The 19872-nt window shown below is 54.1% G+C and overlaps 2 protein-coding genes across 2 annotated transcripts; both read right to left on the minus strand.

Moving 5' to 3' along the window:
* Positions 1–1926: 1926 nt before the first annotated feature.
* Positions 1927–3588, minus strand: EXOSC6 (exosome component 6). Its single transcript, XM_041400583.1, is given in 2 exon segments — positions 1927–3119; positions 3121–3588. Coding segments are annotated over 2 exon segments (792 nt in total). The 5' UTR covers positions 3447–3588; the 3' UTR covers positions 1927–2653.
* AARS1 (alanyl-tRNA synthetase 1) lies at positions 3586–19607 on the minus strand. The gene is made up of 21 exons (XM_041400582.1): positions 19553–19607; positions 17988–18196; positions 17191–17379; positions 16532–16677; positions 15063–15254; positions 14485–14629; positions 13106–13251; positions 12454–12562; positions 12212–12362; positions 11713–11837; positions 10936–11080; positions 10049–10227; positions 9456–9569; positions 8523–8729; positions 7717–7901; positions 7185–7293; positions 6425–6538; positions 6028–6147; positions 5478–5564; positions 4135–4248; positions 3586–3853 (listed from the first exon to the last, which is right to left on the minus strand). The coding sequence occupies exons 2-21, from the start codon at positions 18129–18131 to the stop codon at positions 3668–3670; spliced, it is 2907 nt and encodes a 968-aa protein (XP_041256516.1). The 5' UTR covers positions 18132–18196; positions 19553–19607; the 3' UTR covers positions 3586–3667.
* Positions 19608–19872: the final 265 nt, after the last annotated feature.

The following is a 19872-nucleotide window of genomic DNA, read 5'->3' on the forward strand; positions in this document are numbered from 1 at the left end:
GGAAAGGAGCCCAGGGAGGGTGAGGGTGAGGATGGAGACCCCGAGGGCAGGGTCCAGCAGGTGGAGTGGGAGAATGGAGCTGGAAGGATGAGGATGAGGGTGAGGATGGCGACCCCGAGGGCGGGGTCCGGCAGGCGGGAAGGGGCGGGAGGATGGAGCTGGAAGGAGCCCAGGGAAGATGAGGGTGAGTCTGGCGGTACCCGGGGGAGGGTGAGCCCGGTCCCCGCGGTGCCGGCGGTGGTGCGGGCAGGGACAGACAGCGGCGGGGACAGATCCCCGTGCGGGGCTTGGTGTCCCCGGCCGTGCCGCGGTGGTGCGGCCCGCGACCCTCCGCCCGGCGGGGGTGGCGCCGGTGGCACCGCGTTCGGTCGGGTGCGGGTGCGGTGCGGGGTGCGGGGCCCTGACGCTCTTGGGCAGCAGGAACGCGGGCTGGAGATGTGAGTACAGGCCGGATCCGGCCCTCCACCCTCCCCGAGTGCCCCTTCCCCCGCGGGATAGGCTCTCCTCTCGCACCCCTTCCCCGGGAGATGCTCGCCCGGCACTGGGGTGCTCCACAGGCACCGGCAGCTCTGACCCAGGCGGGGCTGTCCCCCTGCAGCCTTCTGGTGCCTCTAAGGCCGCCCGACCCGGACATGGCACCCCCCGGGTGCCCACCACAGTGGTACCTGTCCCTTCCCAGGGTTGGATGGCCTCCCAATACCCGGGACGCCTGGTCCTCCCAATGCCATCGCCCCTGGGACAAGGGTGTCCTCCCAGTACAGGGATGTCCCCTTGCCATTACCCCTTCACACCGTTAGCCCCAGGACAGGAATATCCTCTCAAAGCTGGAATTCCCCATGCCATTCCCTCCTAGGACAGGCATTTCTTCTACTTCTGGGATGCCCCCATGCCATTAAGTCCAGGTCAGGGATGTCCTCTCAATACTGGGATGCCCCCTTGCCAATACCCCGCCAAGGACAGGAATATCCTCCAAGTACCGGGATGTTCCCCCATGCATTATTCCCCATACAATTACTCCACCAGGACAGGAATATTCTACCAATACCCTGGGAATTGGTGCAGTGGGCATGGGTACAGCCCAGGATGGCTTTCAGAGCTGCTCAGCATCCCACCACAGGAAGAAGGAACCGCGCCAGCCAGCTTCCTAAAGCCAGCTTTAGGAAGCTTCTGTGGGATTTTGGGATGGTGCCAAGCCTAGCTCTGATGTGACCTGCAGGACCAGCAGTAGGGCAATGCCAACCCAATCTCTCCTATTTGCCCCAGTTCCCAAATGTGTTTTCCTTACTGGTTTTCCACAGGCTGTTCTCGGTCAGGCATTGCATCTGCAGCCAGCAGGACTCTAGTAAGAGCTTTATGAAGGCCCCTGGCCTGCACCCAAAGAGTCCTGGTCACCCCTGTGCTCCCAGTATCACATTTCAGTTCCATGTCCCTCATTTCTCAGTCATCCTTCTCTCACTGGTAGGAACTTGTTCTGTATTTCTAATTTGCTCTGGTAAAACAGTGTATTGTATTGGAAAGAAAAATAATTTATATTTCTTTTCTCTGGTTATTTGACTCCAATGCAGTTTTCAACCATCTGAAGTGCAGTTTTGTACCCCATTTTTTGTGCTGCCAGCTTTGAGTGCTTTCTTGGATGCTGCCTTTCCTACAGCTCAACCCAGAGATACAGAGTGCAGCTCTGCCCTGTATCCCAATGAAAAATATCCAGAATATTCCCTACCAGCCCACCATGGTGCATCCTGGCAGACAAGACCACCTGCTCCACTCCATCCCCAGGAATAATCAGACTCCAAGGAAGCACCCAGCTCCCTCCAAACTCCTCAAGGACAGTGGGAGCAGAGGGGGTGACCCTGATTGTAGAAGCACATCTTTCCACCTCTGCCCATGGCTGGCAGAGGCCCCAGGAGGGCCATGCAGGCAGAAGACTCACCAGAAAAAATACGATTTATTATTATGAAAAAACTAACAAAACACAACTCTGCCACCCTGAAGCACTGCCTGGGCAAGAAGTCCAAGGGATGCACAGTCCATGCTGTGACTGGTTCCTGCCTGGTGCTGCCTGCACAGATGGATATGGTGGGGAGCTTGGAGTGAGGGTTTCAGCCTGGTGCTGTGACCATCCCGGGGGGAGATGTGGGGTCCTAGAGTGCCAGCAATTGCTTGGAGGGAGGTCTCGGGCAGCCTCTGGCTGCTGAGGCAGTATGGAGGTTGTTCTTGGAAGGCTTCAGCAGCGTGCAAGGCTGTTTGGGTCCCACTGTGCCAGTTGAAAATGATCTTCTGCAACACGAGGGCTTCTCCGCTGCACTCTGGGGTGCCTGGGCAGTGTGGGGGGGTGCAGATTCCCGTGTCCTCGGGCACAGTTCTTGGGCCTCCAGCTGTGAGGGCAAAACGAGGGGTCTCCAGCAGTGCAGAGGCTGGCTCATCCAGTCTCCAGCAGCGTGAGGCGTGGATCAGGCCGGGTCTGGGGGTTCACCAGCAGTTACAATTAAACTTAATAAACTTTTAAGACTCTAAAAGTAAACTTATTTTAATCCCCAACAACGATGTGTGGATCAGGCAGGCTCCAGGCGTCTCCGGCAGCACTGAAAGCAGCTCGGGCGGGCTCTGGGACATGCCCCATCCCCAGAGTGGGGCACGCAGGTCTCACGGGCACTCAGGCACTGGTGGCGGCGGCGGCAGCGGCGGCGGCATCGCGGCGCTGTGCGGCCCGCAGCAGGCTCTGCCGCAGCACCGGGTACTGCCGGTGGCAGCCATCGAGGCCGAGCCGCAGGGCTTGCGCCCAGTCCTCGGGCGGGCCGCCCCGGCCGCCGCCCAGCACGGCCGACACCTGGTTGAGGGCGGGCAGCAGGGCCAGCGTGAGGCGGGCGGCGGCGCGGCGCTCCTCGGGCTCGGCAGGCTGCAGCATCCATGAGGCGGCGGGCGCGGGCGGCCGGCACAGCGCGCAGCCCACGGCCAGGTCGTACATCTCCACGCCCGCGTCCGCCAGCGCCAGGGCGGCGGCGCTGACGGCGGCGGCCAGCGCCGAGCCCCCGTCCTGCAGCAGCAGCGCGCTGACGGCCAGGCGGGCCCGCGGGTAGCGGCCCAGCCGCACCGCCGGCTCCAGCGCCTCCCGCAGCGCCNGCGCCCGGCCGGCCCCGCGCCCCTCGGCCCGCGAACGGCGCCCGGCGGAACTCGCAGATCAGCCGGCCCGGGCCGGGCTCGGCCGCGTCCCGCGGGCCCCAGGCGGCGCAGAGCACCTTGGTGCCGCTGCCCAGCTCCACGTAGGCCGAGCCCTGCGCCTGGCTCAGCAGCCCGGCCCGCGCGAACAGCGGCCGCAGCGCACAGGGGTCCCGCGGCGCCGCCCCCGCGCCCTCCTCGTCCTCCTCATCCTCGGCCGCGGTCGCTGCCCACAGCGCCGGCGGCTGCGACTCCTCCGGGCCGCGCAGGCGGCGGTGATCCAGCGGCATGTTCGGCGGGACGCCGTGAGAGGGCGGCGACGGGGCGGGCCCAACCAGGAGGCGGGCACCACGGAAAAGCTGTGACTGGCAGCGGGATCCCTCCCCATCCGTCCCATCCCGCCCCGCCTCCAGAGCCGGGGAGCAGAGCGCGGGCCAGGGAGCCTTTATTACAGGAAAGCTGCGCAGGGAACAGAGAGGGGGACACAAAGGGACCGGGGTTCCCCCCTCAGTCAGTTCTTCAGCTCCCCAAGGCGGAGCCTGGCAAAGTCCGTGGCCAGTTTCAGGGCTTCCTGCAGGCAGCCCACATTCTTGCCTGTTGCCTGTGCAGAGATGTCCTTCCCACCGCCTTTGCCGTCCATCAAGCCAGACACTTCCTGCACCCACTGGCTGGCCTTCAGGCCCTTATTTGCAGTCTCCTGGGCAGGAAAAGAAACCCAGCGGTCAGCACGGAACAGCAAGTTCCCTGCCCTGTGCCTACCACCCATTAAATCCTGACTCTTCCCCTTCCCTGTTTGCAGAGCATAACCCCTCTTTCCTCACTTCAGCAGCCTGACAATAAGCCCAAGCACAAAGGCTGTGGCTCTTGCCAAGCCCCAATCAGTTCTGGCTGTGTAATGTTAGATAGTTCCTGCCTGGAGGCTGCAGCTCCTCCACGGAGCAGCTGCAGGGAGAGGCAGCCACACAGCCTTGGCATTACCTGGGGTACTTGACACAGGCAGGTGATCCTGCCAGCTTCATTATCCACAGCAAAGAGCATAGCAGCAGTCTGGGGGGAATTAGTCTTGAAGAGCTTCAGAGATTCGTTCAGGGCCTGGAAGAGAACAAAATCATTTTGTAACTGCCTCCCTGCACTTGCACCCAGTCCAGCCCCAACAGCAACCACAGAGAAGATGCTTTTATTTCCCCACTTTGAGGTATACAGCAATTGGCAAAATCAGCCCCAGAATAAACCTTTGCCTGAGTGTACTGGCTGGAAGGGAAAGAGCTCCTCCCAGCAGAAGGGAGCAGCTGTTCCAAAGGGAATCAAGAGTACTCAAACACAGCATGAAGAGCCTGCAAGGGTTATCAGACACAGCAGGCAGGGAAGAACCAGGGAGACTGCCACACATTCTATTATTCTCAAGGAGACCATCATCCCTCACTCACACAGACAGCACAATGCAGCACAGAGACCCAGGAGCGGGTCCTCTGGTGAGCAGTGCTGCTCTGGGAGAACTGGGAACATGCAGCTCCCTGGGCTGCCAGCACTGCCATCCCATGGGATGCACCCTTCTGCCAGGGAAAATGCTGCAGCAGCACCCCCTGGGAACAGAAGCGTGGGTATCATGGTGATGCTGGTGGCCACAGAGAGTGAGCAGGATCAGCTCCAAGACTCTCAGAGAGGAAATTTTAACAGAGCATTAGCCCAGAGAGGTCTAAGCCCAGGCACAACCAGCTCCACTGCCTGACACTTACTGGGCTCAGCACTGTGACACAACACACACAACAGAGCATTCATTCCAACAGAAATCACTTGGAAAATAACTTGTGTGTGGAGGAGGGAAGGAGCAGATTCAGCCCTGGCCAGGGAAGAACTTGAAGCCAGCTGAGCAGACAGTGCTGGGAGCAACTCTCTGCCTGGCCCTGTCCACACTCAGCCCAGGACACCACTCCTGGAGCTGATCTGCAGGGGCCACAAGCATCATGACTGTCATGGCTCAGCAGAGCTGCTGCTCTCAGTCCCTTAAGTGCATTTCAGTGACTGCAGCAGGATGAGTCTTACCTGGGACACAATAGGATTCCTGCTGGGCTCCATGTCTACCAGAATGTCTGGAAACTCAGCAAGTGGTCAAAACCCCACCATTCCTGCAAGCCCATGTGCCAGTCCAGGAGGTGGGACACAAGAGACTATCCTAGTGGTCCCTTCCCCTGCTCAGGGATGGGAGGTGGCAAGAGGGACAGGTCTGTAGCACTGAATCGCCTCCCCAAGTGCTGAAAAACCACCCAGCTGCTCCTCAGGCAGAAGGAAGGCTGCTGAGGACAGATCAGACTTTCCCATACCTTTGCTGAGGCTCCATTTTCCATTTCCATGATGACCCATGGCTGGTTAGGGTGACTCTCAATAACTTGCTTTGTCTTCTCCAGTACCTGAGGACAACAGTGGTCAGCCACTAAACCATCCACACTGTGTATGGACACAAGAAGCACCTGGGTAGAGCAGGGACAGAGGTCCCCAAGCTGCCCAGACACACCCACAGCCCAGCCTGGAGCAGCCTCACACTATGAAGCCAGGAGGAATGCACTCTGACAGGCAGGTCATGCAAGATGGCATGTCATGCATGATTCCTCCTCCAGAAAACTCCAGTGGGATCCAGGAGGAAGGCTGCACCCAGGGGCACTGTTAGGGCAGGAACAGGCTGCCATGCTTCAACTCAGGAAGCAGGCACAGAGGTAATTCTGCTTCAGGAGGGAGCAGGAGAAGCTGAAAGGCTGAACAGTGTGAGGGGCACTGCCACACATCAATTCTCTTCCATCTTGGATACTAACAGAGCTCCCAAAGGAGCTCACCACAGCCCTCCCACACTGTCCTTTATTCCAGCCCACAGCTCACTCTTTTCTGGATGTCAGCTTTGCTTGCTCGGTCCAGGTCATCCATGACCTTCTTCAGTGCTTTAACAGCCTCTCTCAGTTCATCTTTCTGCCACTGTGGGATAACAGCAGTGGCCAGTGTCTGCAAAAGAGGAGCAGGTAGAAAAGGTTAAAGGCACCAGCAACCACGGTAGGAGATGCAGCACCTCATGAACTCTGCCTCAGCTGGCACAGCCCAGTAAGCTCCACTCTGCTCCCAGTGCCAATGACCTGAGGAAGCAGGTGCTGACTGCAGCACCCATGGGATGCAGGGCTGTTGGACAGGAGCAGGAAGGTGAACTCAGGCCTCATGAATACCCAGTTCTGGCAATCAAGGTCCCTTTCACTTTGGGGAGGCAGAGAACTGCTACCATCCTCACCTCACTGAGATCCGTGATCTCCTTCTGCACGTCTTTGTTGGGAGCTGTCTGGACCTTCACCTTGGCCTCCAGGGCTGACAGCACTTTCCTGAGGCTGTCGACTTTCCTGAGGGCCTAGGAGGATACAATCTGAGTTAAATCCAGCTGGAAGATTGAGCAGGCTGGGCTTTTGGTCACCCCAGAGTGCAAAGAGGTGAGCAATGCTGGAATGCCCCAGGATGGAGCTTAGTAACTCTTGGAAAGCCACAGGACCAAAGCAGGCAGCACCTGACCAGAACCAGGGTGTGATGCTGGCATATGGGCTCCAGGACTATTTCCTTTGCCAAGATCCCACCAAAAGAGAAATAATCTCCCCCATGAAACCCCTTTCTCCCACTTTAGGGAGCACCAGCCCACATCCAAAGTCATTGCCTCCTGCAGCAGAGGACTGGATTCTCAGAGTTCACCACTCTCCTGCTGGCCCTGCCAGCTGCTGAGAGCTCTACATTGGCAGCCACTTTGAAAAGCAACCTGAGCTAACCCTGAAGCCATTCCACACACCCACCCAGGTTTCTCTGCCACAACACCTACAGCTAAGACTTCCCTCTCTCTTCCCTGCTCCGACTGTAGTACAGCCATGGTCTCCAGAATAGTCTTTGGCAACAGCAGCACCCTTTTCCATGAGTCCCTCAGAGGATATTGTGCAAATTTGAACAAAATGAACTTTGGCACAGGGTTAATAGGTGGAATTTCACAGAGGATCTCTCCTGCCTGCCCTTACCTTCCGAGCTTCAGCCCCGGTGACTGCAACTATCCTCCGAATGCCTTTAGCAATTGCTTCTTCTGAAACAATCACAAAGGGGCCAGCATGGCTGGAGTTCTGCAAGTGCCTTTGGAAAGAACCCAGACAGACCCAAAAGAAAGTTAGAAGTCCACTTCTCATCTCAGCAAGAATCAGCAAAGAAATAAGACAACCATCCTGCCAGGGAAATGCAGCAGTGTGGGGACAGGCAGAAAAAACAACCAGTGCAGAAAGCAAATGAGTGAGGAAAGGGTGGTAAGACCTGTGCTCCCAGCACTGCCAGAGACCCTGCATGAGGGCAGGGGCAATACAGGCAGTTTCCTGCCTGCAAAAGGTAATTTTAATAACTAATTGACTCAGGAATGGGAATGCAAAGGCACATCATCACCACCACCTCCATCTCTGCCCTGGATCTGCCCAGGGTATGCTCATGACACTCCCAGGAGCTCAAGCTCCACAGGAACTCCTTTCAGCCACCCTGCCACCTTCCCCAGCCTCTCCAGGCACTCACGTCCCTCCGCAGAACTCAATAGAGGTGATGGAGCCCCCGGGGCCAGAGGGGTCAGCCAGCAGCTCCTCCACAGGGATGCCAATGGAAACCACACGGACAGGATCAGGATAGGTCTCGTCAAAAACTGCCCGAAGCCCTTGGATAGCTTTGGCTTCTGCAAGAGGGCAGTCCTTGGCATACACAGTCTGCAGGGAACAGCAAAGGGGTGCAGGTAAGAGCCAGTCCTGTCAGCTGTGACTGAGGGCCCACATTCCCAGGAAATTTCTTCCTCTGAAAGATTCTAGAAGTGAAGCCTTGTGCCTTAACTGAGCTGGGGTTTGTTGAGCTACAAGAATCACAAAGTTACTAAAAGATGTCTCATCTTCAAAACTCCCAATACCCCCTGCTCAGACTCCCTGTGTGTTACTGCACATGCAAATGGTTCCAAGCACAGATTCCAGGGTCTTTCTGGGTCAGCTCTAACATTTGGCACCAGACAGGGCAACTCTCCTGCCACTGGGAACACATCACTGGGTTGTCTGTAAATCCAGCCAGGCCTGCAAAACTACTCTGCCAAACTTCCCAGCTCTTGCAGCTGATTTGACACTATTGCAGGCATGGGAACACTTCAACCCTACAGAGGGTTTGAAACCAATGAACTGAACAATCCACATGGGGTTTTCCCAATCAAAACCCTCTAAGGTGATGGCAATCTGTGCACAGTACTGCACCAGCAGCTCGGAATCCTCCTGTGCATGCCAAACTCCCAGCAATCCAGATCATCCAAAACAGAGACTCTAGGTACACAACGCGTCACCCACACCCACCTTTGACTCCTCGATCATCTGGTTGGCAATCCCCTCAACTTTCTTGATTTCCTGGGTGGACAGGGCTCCCTTGGCAGTGAAGTCGAAGCGCAGCCGGTCCGGTGCCACCAGGGACCCCCTCTGGTCAGCCTCCCCCAGCACGGAGCGCAGGGCGAAGTTGAGGATGTGGGTGGCCGTGTGGTTGCTCATGACCGGCCTCCGCCTGGCCTGAGGGAAGAAGCCACTGTTAGATGGGGTCCCACACCCCAGAGCCACAACCACCTCCAGCAGCTAAAGCTAATGCCCTGCTCCAACAGAATCCTTAGCTAGCTCAGGACATCAGAAACAACTGGTCACACTTGCTGCCTTGGAGCTTCAGCTACAGGAGTTACCCACCAAATCTGTGCGTGGCTTTTTTCCTCACAGTTCCCTTGTTTGGCCTGTGTGGAAAGAGGCCAAGACACAGATAACTAATCTCTGTTCCTCAGCAGGGAAAAGCACTTCAAGATGGAAGCCTTCCCTCTTCCTCTAAAGGTGCTGCCTCCATAGGGAAGGGAAATTCATCAGCTGACTGTGCTCAACCCAGCATTCACTCAGCAAGCTGAGCCCAGAGGAGCAATGTTTGGACTGGGGCAGATAGCCCAGGCTGTCTGCTGGTGTCCCCACACAGTTGAGCACCACATGTTCTCCCTGCAAGTCATGACCCAAAATGTGTTTCTGCCTGTGACCAGCGAACCCAGCAAGAGTGGCTCCGAGCTAGCTGGGCATTATCTGCCTCGTGGTAGGAGAAAGCCAGGTGTGAAGCAGGAGAGACAGCCAGACACTGGTTGATCATGTGATGCAGGGAGAGCAGGACCCAAACATCAGGCCCCCAGAGTGGCACTGATGAAAAGAAACAAGACAAAATCCAGAGCGAAAAGACAAGCCCATGTGTTACACCATGTTTTAACTCACCTCATCAATAGTCAAGTGGACTTGATCTCCTACTTTCAAGCTCCCATACAGAGTTCCTATGTGGAGCACGTAGCCTCCCCGGACCTGAACATTCTTCACAGTGAATTCTGTTTTCTGTACAAAGAGGGAAATGCCCCATGTGAGCTGGGGAGACATCCAGCCAGAGGTCTGAGCTGCAACTGGAAAGGTCCCAGCTGGGAGCCAGAGTAATGTGTGTGCTGGAGAAAGCTGAGTGTCCCCAGGACCAGCACACAGCAAAGCAGAGAAGTGATAGAAGGTGGGGCACAGAAAGAGCTTCCCACCTCAGCTCCCCATCTTGGCTTGAGAGCACTGCCCTTGGGCTTGGCAATCCCAGCAACACCACCACAAGCACCCACATGCTGGTGACAGCAGCACAGAACTGAGCTCCTCAAGGAGCAAGGGGAACAAAACTCCAGCACATCCATGGCATTCTGCACACCCAGAAAGGAACCCCGTGCAACGCGTGACACCTGACATGGATGGGAAATTGCTGGAGCTTGCTTGGCCCCTTCTCCCCTCTGCCCAGCCCCGACTCAGACTGAGTCTAGCAAAAGGCTCTCAGGCCCACTCACATCCTCCCTGCTGTCGTCATCCTTGACCATGTAGCCCTGGTCGTAGATCTGCCCACCCTGCTCGGCGTAGAAGCAGGTCCGGTCCAGCACTATGCCGCACTCCTGGCCAGTGGACACCTCCTCCACAAACTTCTTCTCCCTGCGGATGGCTTTCACTGTGGCCACGAGGCTCCCAAAATCTGCCACCGGGATGACAGGCAGTGTCAGTAAAACAGGAAAACCTTGTAGCCACCACATGGGAGCAGAATGTCATAGCAACACTTCCCAGTTACTGCAGGAGCTCATGGAAGATAACACATTTGCAGGGGGTAAGGAGAGAGGAGTAAGGCAACAGTGAGTTGGAAATTTTATTTAGTGCCCTCCAAGGCAGGGACTGTCACTGCCTTCCACACCTATGCAGCAAAAGTCAGCAGCACACATGGCTATGAGCCTACAGCCTCCTGAATCTCCATCAAACCAAAGCATTAGCAGATGAGCCAGGGCAAGCAAGCCAAGGGCCTTCCAACAGGCCAAGCGGAAGCTATGAGCCTGCAGCCTCCTGAATCTCCATCAAACCATTAGCAGATGAGCCAGGGCAAGCAAGCCAAGGGCCTTCCAACAGGCCAAGCGGAAACTGCAGTCTCCTGCAGCACTGGCAAATGAGCAGCTGAGCAACACCAACATAAGAGTGTGGAGGCATAAAGCTGAAGGAAAAGGAATTCCCTTAATTTGGCAACAGGAGTACAGTTGTACTCAACAGTCTGTCCTCTTTCTCTGCTCAATTAGTAACAAGCAGACTATTCACCTGCACAGCCTCCCCCTTCCATGTCTCAGGAAAGGGAAGCCCAGAGGTACATGCCAGGGAAGGTTTAGAAGCAGAACATGACCATGAGAAGGTGTTTTCATACCATAGGTACCGCTCGGATCTGAAGCATAGCTGTACTTTGGTGAGTCATCTGTCACCTCCAGCCCTCGGGCTCTCAGCTCCTCAATGGCATAGATGTCCAGCATGAGGAGATCTTCCCCTCCAGCACCCTTGCCCTGGGATTTGAGCTGCCAAGGAACAAGGTTTGAGAAATGACCTGCCAAATACCAAGGTTTAAGAAACACCAATGCATGCCAGCCTAGCTGCACATTTCGCTCACATCCCTCAGCACTCCCTGATTTAGAGCTCTGCCCTGGGAAGCTGTGTGCCAGCACCTGGAGTGTGCCACTTTTTCTGGCTTCAGAGCACCCAGTTCCAGCATGCAGACCTTATCAGCCTGAGCCCAGTAAGGACCAGGCAAGTACCCAGCTGGTCAGTGCCACTCTCTGCTGCTGCAGCAAACATACTGGGAAATGCACCCAAGGTGCAGGCCTGTCTGGATACTGATCCTTGGACAGGGAATAACTTCCCTAACCAGAACAGGACAGGAGAAGTGCTCCCAGCACTTTGCTGTCTCTGTCTGAAGGCTGAGCTCAAGGTTCCAGGCTTTGCTAGTGAGCAGAACCAACGCCAGCTGTACAGAAAAGACATGTCCCACAGCAACTGCAGTTATCCTGTTTTTTTCCCATGGGACAAACCATGGGGCATATGGGGTGTGAGCAGACTCAATGAGAAAGGAGCAACTCATGACTACAAACTGCAAGGAAGGGAATTCTTCCTTCCAACTCCTAAACTAGCTTCCCCTGGAGCTGTTACCCACCTGAGCATTTTTCCGCTCTTCTTCAAAGCCCTCCATGTCTACAACAAGGCCCTTCTCCTCTGCAATCAGCCCAGTGAGATCCGCAGGGAAACCATAGGTGTCATACAGCAGCCAGGCAGTGTCACCTGCAGAGAAAGGGCAAAGCAGTCACCTCTTGTGTTCCATGAGACACTGCTCCCTTCCCTGCTCCCCCTGGCTCTGAGCTATGGCAGGACAGTAAACAGCTCTGGAGAATATGAACATCCAAAAGGTTCCTCCCTGGCAGCACAGAGATGTGTGTCTGGGCAGCTTAGAAACCTCAGCAAGTGAGCACAAGCCAGAGGAGAGATGGGTGGTTCTGCTCTAAGAGATGTCTTCTGATTCCAACTTTGTCTCCCCACCACCTTCCACCACCTCTAATTTTTCCAACCTTTTCCCTTTCCCCAACTTCCCTAAGCTTTTATGCAATCCCAGACAACAAATGCCTTTTGCTGCATCCAGACACATCTCACAGCCTTACCAGGAATGACTTTACTGTCCCCAAGGCTCTGGATCTTCCTGTCCAGGATGCGACGGCCTCTGCTCAGTGTTTTCAGGAACTGATCCTCTTCTTCATTGATAATGTCCTTTACCATATCCGGGTCCTTCTTCAGCTCAGGAAAGGCATCTCCCTGCAGACCCAGGAGGAGGAGCCCTTTAACATGGAGATCTGCACAGCTCAGCAGAGGAAGTCTTAAGCAGATACAGTGGAATAGAACTTACCAGTGACTGCACCACCACATCAACCAGAGTAGCAAAGAAACCCTTGGGGGCATTGAGCTTCTCATGGGAGTAGCGCACAGCCCGTCGGAGAATCCGCCTCAGCACATACCTGGGGAATAGCAGAGCCCCCCAGGCAAATGTTACACATCTGAGCTGTTCTCAGGGCCTCCACCAGCATCCACCTACCAGCACCCCCTCCCAGAACCAAAAGCACAGGCTTTTCTCCTCTCATTTTCCCTCTAATAGCTGCTCATGGTAGCAGCAAGGCACAGATGAGGTGCTAGGTCCCAGCTCCATGACCCACATTCACTGTGTGCTTATGGAGTCCACTGGCACCTGCAGCACAATCCCCCAGCCCAAAATTCCTTGATTTTTCAACAGCAACATTGCACTGAGCCAGGCTTTGTGCCTTTCTGCCCACAGTCATCTTATCTGGGGCTGGCACAGCAGCAGTGGTGCTCACAAGAGCTTTCAGACTTGTGCATCATGTGGGTGTAAACCTTACTACAGCGAATATCCCGAGCAAACACTGCTACCCACTGCTTTAATGATGAATCCAAAGAGATCCCAGAGACACAGGAGATCCCAGAGCCTTGAGAGAAATCATGCAGAACAGAATGGGAGTGGTGACAATGCAGCAGCTCCTTCTTACCCTCTGCCAGTGTTGTCAGGCCTGCCCCCATCCGAGAGGGCCAGGGTGATGGTCCGTGCATGGTCAGCCAGCACACGGTAGGCCATGTCTATCCCATCAGCATCCTCGGCCCCAACCTGCCCCAGGTATGGCCTGGCACCTGTGCCCTTTGCAGAGGAGAAGGCAGTGGGCAGAGGGAACAATTACAGACAGTGTCACCATGGCAGAATTACAGGGAAGGGCCTCAGAAGCCAAGCCAACCCCACCACCCACAACCACAGAGGAGAATATTCCTCTTGGAATGAGGCAACACAGTGAACCTAGGGGAGGCACAGAGGGCTCTGCATGGTGCCACAACCCACATCTCAATGTCCAAAAGCTCTCCAAACCAGAGGGAAGAAAATCCAATTTATCCCATCATTAAGAGCCCAAGAGAGAGGAAGAGGGAGAGTACAGGGAAATAATTTGTTTTGCACGTTGGCTCAAGCACTCCAACCTGGCATAACCTGCCCAGCCAAGAAACCTTTCAATTTCTGTCACACAGGAGATGGTCCCAGCTTTACTCTTTAGGATGTTTTTATCCATACCCTAGGGAAAAATATTGCTGTAACCATGCACTGCTTGCACATGGTGCAAACCTCCAGCCACGGGCACAGTCCCCTCAGCCAGGCTCCCTGAACACAGCAGGAAGGCAGACAAGGACACAGGGGCTGTGTCTAGCCAGTGGACTTAACACTGAAAAAAGGCAGCCCTCCAGTTTAAACTCTGGAGCTTGGCACCTCATTCCTTAGAGGTAGCAGGAACCTGGGCTCTTCTTCCTGCATTTTATCCAGTGTGATCTACAGTCAGGAAGCTCTGCTTCCTTCATGGAGGAAAAAAAAGGCTTGGACCTGCACACAGAACTCCCAGCATGGGTAACACGGTCCCCACACAGAACAATGCAGCAACAGCACACAGGTTCTGCCAGTGATTGTTGTGGTTTATGGCAAAGCACTCCTGGCTAAGGGAATTTTCTACAGATCAGCATGTTCCAGGTGTGAGACTGAAGGACAAATTGATTCTGGGTTAGCAGCACCACGTGCTCTCTAGCACGTGGCAAAAAGATGGCACTTGGCCATGTTGGACTGCAGAGTATCTCCCACTGGGAGAGGACCAAAGAGTGTCCATCAGGACAGTGCACAGAAACTGGGAAAGCTGCACCACTCACTGTCTTGTTTTCCTCTGGAAATATGTCCCAGGGCAGCAATTACTGTGCCAGCCTGTTTCCTACCCTCAGCAAAGTGCAAATGTGTGGGGCTCACAGCAGCTGAGAAAGCACAGACCACCCTGTCCAACCAGTCCCATACATCTCCCCAAGAATTCAGGGAATGGATGCAGCTAGGTCAGGCTGCAGTTCATACCTTTTGGATGGCTTCAAAGTAGGGAAGGAAAAGGTCAGTGTCATAGTTGGACATCTTGTTCTGCAGCACAGAAACCAGCCTCTCCAGGCCCATTCCAGTATCAATACTTTTCTTAGGAAGGGGTTTCAGTGTCCCATCAGCTTCCCTGTCAAAGAAAGGTGAGATGTTATGGATGGAGGTTCTGCAAGGGGAACCCCATTTCTCTCTTAATCTCTGTAAGATTTAGTTCCATCAGATTTGTGACACAGGCCCATACACAAACAACACAAAGGACAACTTTGCTAAAATATAATTAACAAGACCCTCAGCAACAACTTAGACCCAGAGCAGACAACAGCTTATTCCCTACTGAACACCTGGCAGATAATCAGAGAAAATATTCTCAGTTTGTCCCAAAAGAAGCATGACCAACCTGTTCTGTACCAGTGGGTAAGGGGACAGAGCATGACAAAGTGCTCAGCTGCTGGATAACTGGGAATGGTGAGTAAGCCATGGGCAGTTGAAAGAACACACAGCCCAAGCAGCCTCCCAGACTGAACTGGAGTAACCTGGCTCACCTGGAAGCAGATCTGGCTCACCTATTGAACTGTATGAACACCAGGTTCCAGATCTCCAGGACGTTGGGGTCATCCTGATTGACCAAGTGTGAAGCATCTCTGTCCCCAATCCGGTCATAGTGGATCTCGCTGCAAGGGCCACAGGGGCCGGTGTCTCCCATTTCCCAAAAATTATCCTTCATACTGCCAGGCAGAATCCTGCCCTCAGCCAGCCTGTAAGAAGAAATTTATTGAACAACATAGACTAACTAAAAAGAATTCCCCAAACTAAAGGCTATGCCAGAGAAACCACAGCTCACTAGTTCCCTAGATGTGCTGATGAATTCTTAGTGTCTTGAGACAGATCAGTCCAAGAGCCTAATGCTCAGGATCCCTGCTGAGGGGATCAGTGAACACTGGCACCTGGCAGTCATCTCAGGTGGAGACACAGATTTACACAACACCTCAGTAAAGCCATCAGCAAGAAGACACTGATGGGATGAAGAACCCCTCCTATGAGAAAAGGCTGAGAGAATGTGGATTGTTCAGCATGGAGAAGAGAAGGCTCTGGGATTGCCTTGTTGTGGCCTTTCAGTACCTAAAGGAGACTACAAGAAATCTGGAGAGGAACTGTTTTGAAGGGCATGGAGTGATATGAAAAGGGCTCTAAGCTAACAGAGGGCAGATGCATGTTATATATAATGAATAAATTCTTCCCTGTGAGCATGGTGAGGCAGTGGAACGGGCTGCCCAGAGAAGCTGTGTCTGCCCCATCCCTCAAAGTATTCAAGGCCAGGTTGGACAGGGCTTGGAACAAGATGAGCTGTAAGGTCCCTTCCAACCCAAACCATTTTACAGTTCTATGATTCCATGATCTTCTCAAATGCTGTCAGTGGCAGCACACTGGGCAGGACATCCCATCCACCTCACCAAGCAGAACTCTTAAGCTTACACAAAAGATTTTGAAACCAGAGCTCTCAGTATCTTCTATCTAATATGAATACTTTGCTTTGGTTTGGAGGCTCCACCACCCTGCAAATGGTATTTGTGACACTTCAATTTTGTGAAAGTCTCCTTTTATATGTGTTCTACCACGTAACACAGGCCACCATTGAGTCATAGAAACATTAGAATTGGAAAAGATCTTTCAGATCCTCAAGTCCAACCATTACTCCGATACTGTCAAACTCATCACTAAACCATGCCCCAAAGTCCCACAGCTACACAGCTTTAAAATCCTTCCAGGAATGGGGACTCCACCATCGTTCTGAGCAGCCTGTTTAAAATCCTTCCAGGAATGCGGACTCCACCATCATTCTGAGCAGCCTGTTCTGTTCTGCTTCTGTGAAGATTTTTTTCCTAATATCCAAGCCAAATAAATTACTATTGCTCAATCGTTCTGAGCAGCCTGTTCTGCTCTGCTTCTGTGAAGATTTTTTTTCCTGATATCCAAGCCAAATAAATTACTATTGCTCACCAAAACATGCACCTTCCTCAGTGAAAGGCCTTACCCCAAATCCAACCAGATCTGCTTGCACTCCAGGTCTGGCTGCAGTCCTGCAGCCTCATTTCCACCAAAGTAAGTGACATAGAGTCTTTCAGCAGGGATGCCAAACTCCTTGGTGAGAAGTTCCAGTGCCAGTTTACAAGCAAGTTCCTGCAGAAGGAAACATGAGGTCAGCAAGTGAATGCAAAGACAACTTCTCTTCAACATCCAAAGTACTGGCTAGTACTGATACTGAAACATCTCATCTGAGTTCTGGATGCAGCCAAGTTAGCACGTAGCATGTCCACTGCTTAAAAAAATACTTTTAATTCTAACTTTGAATACTACACTAGCAAGAAGCTTGGTTAAGAAAGTCATTATTGCATGATCACTCCTGTTTGAAGGTCAATCATAGCTGCCTAGCACATGCTAGTCCCCAGATCTCCAGGACAGCCACTAAAATCTCCACCTGAAGACAACGAGCAGAGTTAATGGAATCAGCTTTGTAAACCTAAAGTAATTAATCTGCAGGGTTGGGGCAGCTTCCAGGCTCATTTATTCCAAAGGAGCCACATGCACCTCTTTGCCAACATATTCTCTTTCCTCTTGGCAACTGCTCTGCTGAGCTTACAGAGATGGATAAATCTGCGCAAGAGATTCAGAGCTGCAGCCAGACTGTTTCACCTTGAAATAATCCCCAAAGGACCAGGACCCCAACATCTCAAAGAAGGTGTGGTGGTACACATCTTTTCCCACGTCATCCAGGTCGTTGTGCTTGCCCCCTGCCCGGATGCACTTCTGAGTGTTGGTGGCTCTGCTAAGTTTAGCGAGCGGGTGTGAGGGGTCGATGGTATTGAGGAAGATGGGTTTGAACTGCAAGGAGAGAAAAAGGACAAGTGAACTGTTAGAAAAGCTGAGAAACTGAGGAAAGCACTCAGAACCTGTTTTCAAATGTTGCATGCAACAGCAAGGCAGTGTCATGATATCACTAGTCTGAACATACCCAAAGCACCTTTCAGAAACAAACCTGCTGCTCCTGTCCATGAGAAGGCTGCCTAGAACTCAGCACTTGGACACACACACAGGTCCTAGAGCCCACCAAACCCCAGGCCTTCCAAAGGGACTGAAAGCTGTCAGATTCCCAGCTGCCAAAAATAAAAAACTGGGTGCTGATCTGCAGCAGAGCCCTTGCAGCATCCCAGTCTCAACTGCTCTTCAAAGACACTGTTGGTCATTTGTGCCAGGACTGCTGTGGCACCAAGGGTCAAGGAAAGAGACTGGCAGAGCTCTCACCATAGGAACCTGTTCCAGTGCTCTTGCCAATTTTGTGAGAGCACAGAGGACTCCAGAGGACACACCACCCATCTCTCTGTGACCAGAAGGGAGGTGGAGTAAACAATAATTCTGCCAGCAGCTCTGCAAACAGCTTCACAGGTTCCAACAGGATATGTTCATAGGACCACAGTGCCAGGGAATCCTACCTGATTCATACCAGCATTGGCAAAGAGCAGTGTGGGGTCATCCAGGGGGATTGTGGAAGATGAGTGCACATAGGTGTGCTGGTTTTCCCTGAAGAAGTCAATGAACCGTTGCCGGATCTGGCTGGCAGTGAGCGGGGTCTCCATCTGGAAGCTGGAAGTTGCCACTGTCCAAAGCAAGTGGCAGGAAAGTGGCAAAACCTCGGTGCAGTCTGAACAAATGAAAATAAACAACACTCTGATGTGCTATCAGGATCATTGTCTCCAACTCCTGAAAGGGTCTCCCCACATTGTTAAGTAGTCACTGACACTTCTGTTCAACCATCAATCCTGCCCCAAATAGTGGTGGCCCAAGCTGAAACTTTCTCTCCCCCAAACTCCCTGATTTCTGGGGCTCTACCTCAAGTTACCTGTTTTGTGAAAACATGTAGTTATAAAATATCAAATTCACATGGATACTAAACTTAGAAGGTTGCGTTTGCCTTACTGGGGGCACAGGGACTGCCAAGTCACCAAAGCATTCAATGTGATTAAATACAGAGTGAGGAGACATCATTACGGCCTTCCAGTATTTAAAGGGGCTTATAAAAATTATGGACAGCAACTTTTTACATGGACAGATAATGATATTACAGTTTCATGAGGGAACAGTTTTAAACCAGAAAAGGAGAGATTTAGTTTAAGTATTAGGAAGAAATTATTCCCTGTGTGGGTGGTGAAGACCTGGCACATGTTGCCAAAAGAAGATGTGGCTTCCCCATCCTTGGAAGTGTTCAAGGCCAGGGTGGATGGGGCTTGGAGCAGCACTGTGCAGTGGAAGGTGTCCCTGCCTATGGCAGGGATGTTAGAATCAGGTGGGCTTTAAGGCAGCTTCCAATCCAAACCCTTCTGTGATTCAATGGCTAAATCACAGAACAGCCAAGTTTGAAAATGACAGCTGAACACAATAACCCTGTCCACCCTCCCTGCCCAAAGCAGAGCCAGCTGCAGGGATGCCCGGAAGCCTTCCTTGAGGGGACCCACATCCCACATGCAACCAGAGACAAGTGACAGCCCGGAGGGCAGCACCGCCCGTGTCCTGCGGGCGCACAGGGCTGTCCCTGACAGCTCAGCGCAATGCGGATCCAGGGAGGCAGGCGAGATCCCTGCGGCCTGCTGCGGCGAGGAGACGGGAACTCCCCACGGCAGCAAGGCCTGGGAGCACTCACAGCACAGAATCAATTAGGCTGGAAAAGTCCTCTGAGATCACCGAGTCCAACCTCGATGCTGCAGGAGGGAAGGACCAGGGGTGGGGAGAACCAAGCACAGCAGCGGCCCCAGGACCTATGAGAGCCTCTGCCCAGACACACCCGCTCTCCAGTGCCCGAGGAAGGTGAGGGCACAGCGGCGTCCGGCAGCGCCGCCGGCCGCCCGGCATCCCCCCGCGGGCCCGCATGGGGCGCGACCAGCGCACCGCCACCCTCCCGCCCTGCCCTCTCCGTGCCCCTCTCCCCTGTGCCCGCGGGTCCCGGCCGGGCCACGGAAGCCAAACCCAGCAGCGGGAGCTCCCCAGGCCCCTCGGGCCGTACCTGCGCGCCCACCGCCGCCCCTCACTGCGCTCCTCCGGCCGCGCCGCAGCGCCGCTCCGCCCCGCCCCTCTGCCGGACATCGCCTCCCATTGGTTGCGGGGGCTGTCACTCTCCCGCCAGCCCCACCCATGCGCGCGGCGCCCCGCCCCCGGCTGATGCAATGGCGGGACACGGCGGCCACGTGACGCGGGCGGGCTGAAGCCTCAGTGGGCGCCGCCATTTTAGGGGTGCCGGCCCTGCGGGCGCAGGGAGGTTGCCTCAGAAATCAGGTTCACTCCCTGGTGTGCAACGAACGATAATGACACACTCGAGTGAGACAT

This window comes from Onychostruthus taczanowskii, unplaced genomic scaffold (genome assembly GCF_017590055.1).
Source record: "Onychostruthus taczanowskii isolate IOZ18803 unplaced genomic scaffold, ASM1759005v1 scaffold18, whole genome shotgun sequence".
NCBI classification, from domain to species: domain Eukaryota; kingdom Metazoa; phylum Chordata; class Aves; order Passeriformes; family Passeridae; genus Onychostruthus; species Onychostruthus taczanowskii.